The 7,713-nt window shown below is 39.4% G+C and overlaps 1 protein-coding gene across 2 annotated transcripts; it reads left to right on the top strand.

The window, feature by feature from the left end:
- The first annotated feature begins 561 nt into the window (after nucleotides 1-561).
- LOC138968387 (uncharacterized) lies at nucleotides 562-2,937 on the top strand. 2 transcript variants are annotated; one of them, XM_070340969.1, is made up of 5 exons: nucleotides 562-689; nucleotides 806-938; nucleotides 1,185-1,295; nucleotides 1,856-1,947; nucleotides 2,191-2,937. In XM_070340969.1, the coding sequence occupies exons 1-5, from the start codon at nucleotides 621-623 to the stop codon at nucleotides 2,392-2,394; spliced, it is 609 nt and encodes a 202-aa protein (XP_070197070.1). In that variant the 5' UTR covers nucleotides 562-620; the 3' UTR covers nucleotides 2,395-2,937. The 2 variants fall into 2 exon arrangements, with proteins under 2 accessions (XP_070197070.1, XP_070197069.1); XM_070340968.1 differs by having other exon boundaries at nucleotides 650-938.
- The last annotated feature ends 4,776 nt before the right edge of the window (nucleotides 2,938-7,713 follow it).

Genomic DNA, 7,713 nt, shown 5'->3' with positions numbered 1-7,713 from the left:
AAACATTGCCCGGGCGGGTGAGGTGATGAACCTCACCTCGCAGGAGGTCTTTGCTGGCACCGAGGTAGACCAGCACTGGGTTCTCATGAGAGTAAGTGTTCTTAACATAGTGTTAGATTCACAAAGTATCTTTATATCTCCCTGTAATCTAATGTTCCCTTCGCGGTTGATTGGGCGCTAAGAGTTAACATATCTATCTACCTATTGTTCACAGGAAATGATAACCTATGATTATCATTTTCTATACTAACTGTTTTCATATTATGAATTATCTATCTAGGTTCATCAGCACAAGACCCTGATTGAACATGGACCAGCCAGCCTCTACCTTCAGAGGAAGACTCATGTGTGACTGGTCAAGTAAGTAAACGCACACTAGTTATTTGGTGTTCCATAGTGGGTTCTTTTCTTGTTTGTATGTCAACAACTGCTTCTTGATAAATCGTGCTTTTTTCTCGTTATACAATTAACACTAATGCTCTGGATATACCTCAACATCAAGCTCAAACTCTTCATCATGACATTAAACTGACACTTTCTTCTTTCACAGATTTGTGAAGGCCCACGGGAAACAGTGGGCCTTTGTCACAGACTCTGGCAGAAAAGTGGGAAACAGCCAGATGGCCAAAATTATGGCTGCCAATCTGGGTGTGACTCCATCCAAATGGAGAAAACTCTTTGCCCATCACGTGAGTGTCATCTTCATCATATATTAGGATGTCAAATCAAGCTACTTAAACAGTTAATTGTTTTACACTGGTTTGTTTATAGATTGCTATATATACGTGTTTTGATATGTTTACAGAACCGTCACAAGACAGAACAGTTTCGAGAGAGCGTCATCTCTAAGATGAACCACACCGGCGATACTCATCGCCGGTGGTACGAGGGGGTGGCCGCCAAGGACACCTACCTTGAAGTTGTCAAGGTTGCTGCAGGTAGGAAGAAATCTATTTGCTTGCTTGTTTAGGACTTATGTACTTATGCCTGTGACATAGATAACAAGTGTCTCATAGCCCTGTTTGAGGACCATTTTCTCCAGTGTTTCAAATCTACATCATGTTGGCTTCAAGGTCAAAGCGCCAGGTGTTCTTATGTCTGCCTCTCTGTTTATATCAATTAAACCGAAATCTATTTTCCTGCTTTATCTTTTATCTTTTAAGTCTGCCTCTTTATCTCTTCAGGCCAAGGCCATGGCATATCAGCTGCGGAAGCCCAAAAGGAAAAAGAACTGATGAGGATTCGGGGTGAGCTGGAGAGTTATCCTGAGCCATCCGACACTGACGAGGAGGATGGTAAGAATAAAGACATTTTGTTGTAGTTAATTACACGTCTACTTTAATACTATGATCACATAAAAGGAAAACTAATTTGTGTGTGTACCAAAATAAATGTTCCTGCCAGCAAACGAAGACTCATGATAAAAAACCTACCTTGTTTAACAAGTCTTGTGCTGTGCAGAAGACCAGCCATGTGCTCCAGGCTCCAGCTCTGACCCCGCCTCTGCTTCTGCTTCCGCCTCTGCTTCCGCCACTTCCCCCTGCGCTGCAACCCCTGCAGCACCGAAGTTTATAGGTGTGTTTCAGATGTTTTTCATGATAGCTTTTATATGACATATATATGTGTCCTGCTTTGAACCTTTGCAGTATAACAATATTTAGGGAATAAGTAAGTATACTTGGGATAAAAAGATTGTAAGACAATTTAGGCATTACTCATTGGATTTCATTACTCTTCAGTGTGGAAAAAACTCACAGCATTTTAGCACATAACTACAAGCTAAGCATTTGTTAAGTTACATGCATGAAACAGCATAAGTACTTGATTAGTAACATGCTGTTTTATGTGCTTGCAGACTTACCGCCTCCTCTGACAAAGGCAGAGCTGCCGGAAGAGCTCAAGGTCATCGGCTTCATGTTGCCAACGCGTCATTTCATGAAAAAAGATGTAAGTTATTTAGTTTTTGGTGTCAATTATGCAATTTGTACACCTGCTTTGCTTTGCGTTTGTATTGTCTTTTTAGTTATTTGATCTTATTAACATGTTCTTAATTGCTGCCTCCCAGACCCTGTATATGAAAACCTGTATATATTCTATCTTTGATTTTGTTTTCAATACTTATTGTATACCTGTATTGATAAGCGGACATAAATCAGTATCTTTCTAAACATGTGTTTCTAATTTCCACAGTATCCTCATAACAAGAACTCGCCATGGGCTTCACCACGGCTACTCCCGTGGCTGCACTACTACCTCGGCGGCTACCGAGGCAACAAAAACGTTGGGGCGAAGGTTATCAGGGCATGCCTGCGGGCAATGCCTAAAGCCAAGGAGGAGCTGGCCACAAAAACAGTACAGAACATTCGGGACAAATTGCGAAATTGGTACTTGTGAAGTGTGGCCAATTCCTCCCTTGTTTAGGCATTATCTGTTGCCTCAATGCCTGTAAATCCTCTAATTTATTGATATTTATTATTGTGTTGAGTGACTGTATTTATTAATTAATTTATTCTTTTTATTGATACCAGCTTCTGTGATATGTATAACAGTACAACATGAACATATTGTATATTTTGTAAATACTTTTATACAAACGTTGTATGTCATAGCATGTATTTGTACTATTAATAATTTATATACATTGCATTACATATCTATTGTATATACTATCAATATTTTGTATATATTATAGCCAAGGAGGAGCTGGCCACAAATTGGTACTTGTGAAGTGTGGCCAATTCCTCCCTTGTTTAGGCATTGTCTGTTGCCTCAATGCCTGTAAATCCTCTAATTTATTGATATTTATTATTGTGTTGAGTGACTGTATTTATTAATTAATTTATTCTTTTTATTGATACCAGCTTTTGTGATATGTATAACAATACAACATGAACATATTGTATATTTTGTAAATACTTTTATACAAAGGTTGTATGTCATAGCATGTATTTGTACTATTAATAATTTATATATATATTGCATTACATATCTATTGTATATACTATCAATATTTTGTATATATAGTATTATATATGTTAAATACACTATCTATTTATTGTATTGATATGTATCTACTCTTAATATATTGTATATATTGTAAAAACAAACTTTTTCTTTCCTTCTGCTTGAATGCGTGTGAGATTTAGATTCTGAGTGTAAAAGTGTGTGTTATGCCTGTGGATTGAATGTGCGCATGAGTCAGCACGCACGCGCCCGCGTGTGTTTGTTTTTGTGTGTGTGTGTGTGTGTGTATGTGTGTGTGTGTGTGTGTTTGTATGTGTGTGTGTGTGTGTGTGTGTGTGTGTGTGTGTGTGTGTGTGTGTGTGTGTGTGTGTGTGTGTGTGTGTGTGTGTGTGTGTGTGTGTAAGATTGACAGTGAGTTTGTTTGTCTTTGTGTTTTTATGAATACCTACACAGGCACATTTTGCAGTACAGACACTACATTCTGATTTAAAAAAACCACTCAAATATTCGAACGCATAGCCATAGGGTGATCAAACAAGAGAAAATGACAACGGGAATACTTATTGACCATACATATGAAAAGAAAATCAAACAAGCAGTAAGGAAAGAGAGAGAGACAGACAGGTTTAAAACAAGTTTTACCATACACATACACGAACACACACTCACACACACACACACACACGCGTGCACACATGCACACACACGCACGCACACTCACACACACACACACACGCGCACACATGCACACACACGCACGCACACACACACACACACACAAACACACGCAAATAAAATAAATTTAAATCAATATCACAAATTTTGGCTTTTAGAGTTGGGTGAAATTTTGGATTACACCAATATTAACCCTGAGATTTGAAAAAATATTCATAAAAAATCACTACAATATCAATGGTGGTAACAGGTGAAAATTAAAAAAAATCCTTCTTAGGAGCAAAATCAGCATTTACTTTCATATGACGTTAACTGTCTAAAATTTAACCTAAGGTTACAGTTAGGGTTCCAATTTGTTGCTTGCATTGTAATGAATCAATTTCGATCTGTGCACACATGCAAAAAATGTGCATGGAATTAATTATGATTTTTTTAAATTATAACACTATATAGATTGACACCAATATTAGTTCCGTTGGGCCAGACCCCAGACCCTGACTGACTTTTTCATCTAATATTGGTGAGCCCTGCCTAATGGAACTAATATTGGTGAGTTTTAAAAAAATGACCACAGAATGCTTAGTTTTGACCCCAAAGGTCTGAAATGAACTGTGTGTACTATTTAAATGCTTTTGAACAGACCCGATGGAACGAAAATTCGAAAAAATGTTTTTTTACATTTTTGAAACTATACTTTTGGTCATTAAAGTCATAATTTTTATTTCATCACACTTTCCTTTTGTATATCGATTTATAATGACCTTAGGGTTCATTATGCCAAATTTCAATCATCTAGAACAACAACTATGACTTTGAGAGCATTTTTAAATTTCTTGATTTTTAAGTTTAAATTTGTCATATATTGGTGTTTCTGGACATACACCACTATTAATTGACCACTTTGACCCCAGGAAGTCAAAACCCGATTTTTGCCATCGAAAAATCCTAACCCCATGAAAAAGTCAAAAAAGTCACCAATATTAGATGGGGCCTCACATATATCAGATTTGGATAGTCATAATATGCACCAATATTTTTGAGCATGACGGAGGATCTAATATTGGTGAGGTTCAGCTAATATTGGTGCTGTTGGACATACACCAATATTAGATGACCATACCCGCTATTGCGCGAATCTAACCCTAACCCTAAAGATTCGCGCAATAGCGGCCCCGCGCAATAGCGGGCCGACCCCTCACTATCTATAACTGGATCAAACTTGACATGTGTCAGTTGCTCATGAATAAAGTAATTAGTTTTGTGTCTAATTGGAACCTGTGGAGGAGGGTATTGTGGCAACTGTTGGTCTACGTCCTTTAATGCACCCGTTGACGTATGTTTGGTTTTGATTATTTGCTAGGGGAAGTAGATATCAGCAAAATATTCATTACGGCTGCCATTTGCATTTCATCGTCTAGCAGATAATCGAATTTAAGTGTTTTGCCTCCTTCATTAGCACATAGAGGTCGATGCATGTCTCAATATGCAGAATAGACCGGGTAGGGGTAATCAAAGTGATTAACATTTGAACAGTCAACCATCTTTTCAAAAAGAAATACAAATGCTCCATCACCTCTTTTTAATGTCATACTCATAAAGTTTGAAACAGATTAAGATAAGAACAATTCTTCATTTTCACAGCAAATAAAAGCAGAACAATATAGATAGTAGATCTACAACAACAAAATGATCGTCCATCAAACATCTTTTAAAATACACACAAAGCAGATGAAAAACACATTCATCTGTATCACAAATGAACAGAACATCAGCTGAGGCAAAGGTGAAGAGTTCTCGCACAGACTTCTGCACACACACAAAATCTGCTACAAACTTCACAAATAAAAAGCAACAACAACAACAACAAACTAGAGGTCTAGGCGGCTACCAGGTCCCTGGAGAATCAGCCCAAAAAAACTACAGCCGTTCAATCACTTTTAACATAATTTGGAACTTCATGGAAGGAAATGCAAAAAACAATCAACACACCTTTAAAAGCCTACACCTGACTCCCCCCCCCCCGGAAACTTTTTTTTTCTTCTTTCTCTGTTCTTTTTCTCTCTGTTCTTTTGTTTCTTTTCTCTCTCCTCTTCTTCTCTTTCTCCTGTTCACTCTCAGTCTCATCTTCTCTCTCTTTCTTTTTTCCTTTTCGCTCTTTCTCTTTTCTTCTTCTCCTCCTATTTTTTTCTTCTCTTCTTTATGTATTTATTTTATTTTGTTTTTGTTTCCTGAACCCCCCCCCCCCCCAACCGGGAAACTCTGAACCTTTCCTCCCTTTAATCCTTCATCACACTCACTTTTCTTCCATTGTACGTTGACCTGGTGCCAAAACTGAGGGATGGTACTGTGTAGTTCAGTTTCGCACGTGTGTGTGTGTGTGTTCCAGGTGCACAAACAACTGAGCTCAAATTATAAAAAAAACACACAGAAAGATGTAATGATGTAAATGTACTTCAGTCACACAAAATGAGCTATTTCATATGTTTTTCACACTCAATCACTCATTAATTAAAAAGAAAACACACCAGTAACCAGGTTGGGTACGTTTATATCTATAATCAATATTTCGGCACGTTACTGCCTTCTACTGTTATTTTCAATCACTCACTTTCACAAAAGCGTATTAAAGACCCATGCATTCTTCCTTGTCAAATCAGTCTGTCTCACCGTCTGAGTTGTGATCAGGCTTGTACATGGGATAAGACCATCCCTCCACTTGGTCACATACCTTTTACATGGGATAAGACCATCCCTCCACTTGGTCACATACCTTTTACATGGGATAAGACCATCCCTCCACTTGGTCACATACCTTTTACATGGGATAAGGCCATCCCTCCACTTGGTCACATACCTTTTACATGGGGGAAGACCATCCCTCCACTAGGTCACATACCTTTTACATGGGATAAGACCATCCCTCCACTTGGTCACATACCTTTTACATGGGATAAGACCATCCCTCCACTTGGTCACATACCTTTTACATGGGATAAGACCATCCCTCCACTTGGTCACATACCTTTTACATGGGATAAGACCATCCCTCCACTTGGTCACATACCTTTTACATGGGATAAGACCACCCCTCCACTTGGTCACATACCTTTTACATGGGACAAGACCATCCCTCCACTTGGTCACATACCTTTTACATGGGATAAGACCATCCCTCCACTTGGTCACATACCTTGTACATGGGATAAGACCATCCCTCCACTTGGTCACATACCTTTTACATGGGATAAGACCATCCCTCCACTTGGTCACATACCTTTTACATGGGATAAGACCATCCCTCCACTTGGTCACATACCTTGTACATGGGATAAGACCATCCCTCCACTTGGTCACATACCTTGTACATGGGACAAGACCATCCCTCCACTTGGTCACATACCTTTTACATGGGATAAGACCATCCCTCCACTTGGTCACATACCTTTTACATGGGACAAGACTATCCCTCCACTTGGTCACATACCTTTTACATGGGACAAGACCATCCCTCCACTTGGTCACATACCTTTTACATGGGACAAGACCATCCCTCCACTTGGTCACATACCTTTTACATGGGATAAGACCATCCCTCCACTTGGTCACATACCTTTTACATGGGATAAGACCATCCCTCCACTTGGTCACATACCAACACCCCTACTGCTTGCTGTAGTGAAATTTGTTATTGAATAATTTTCAAAAAGGCAAGTTTGTTTGTTTTTTCGTTCATGGGCTGAAACTCCCACGGCTTTTACGTGTATGACCGTTTTTACCCCGCCATTTAGGCAGCCATAGGCCGCTTTTGGAGGAAGCATGCTGGGTGTTTTCGTGTTTCTATAACCCACCGAACTCTGACATGGATTACAGGATCTTTTTCATGCGCACTTAGTCTTGTGCTTGCGTGTACACACGGGGGTGTTCGGACACCGAGGAGAGTCTGCACACAAAGTTGACTCTGAGAAATAAATCTCTCGCCGAACGTGGGGACGAACTCACGTTGACAGCGGCCAACTGGATACAAATCCAGCGCGCTACCGACTGAGCTACATCCCCGCCCGAAAAAAAGGCAAG

Source organism: Littorina saxatilis, linkage group LG6 (assembly GCF_037325665.1).
Source record: "Littorina saxatilis isolate snail1 linkage group LG6, US_GU_Lsax_2.0, whole genome shotgun sequence".
Classification (NCBI taxonomy): domain Eukaryota; kingdom Metazoa; phylum Mollusca; class Gastropoda; order Littorinimorpha; family Littorinidae; genus Littorina; species Littorina saxatilis.
Note: the sequence above shows the minus strand (reverse complement) of the source record. Positions and strands in the feature narration are given on the sequence as shown.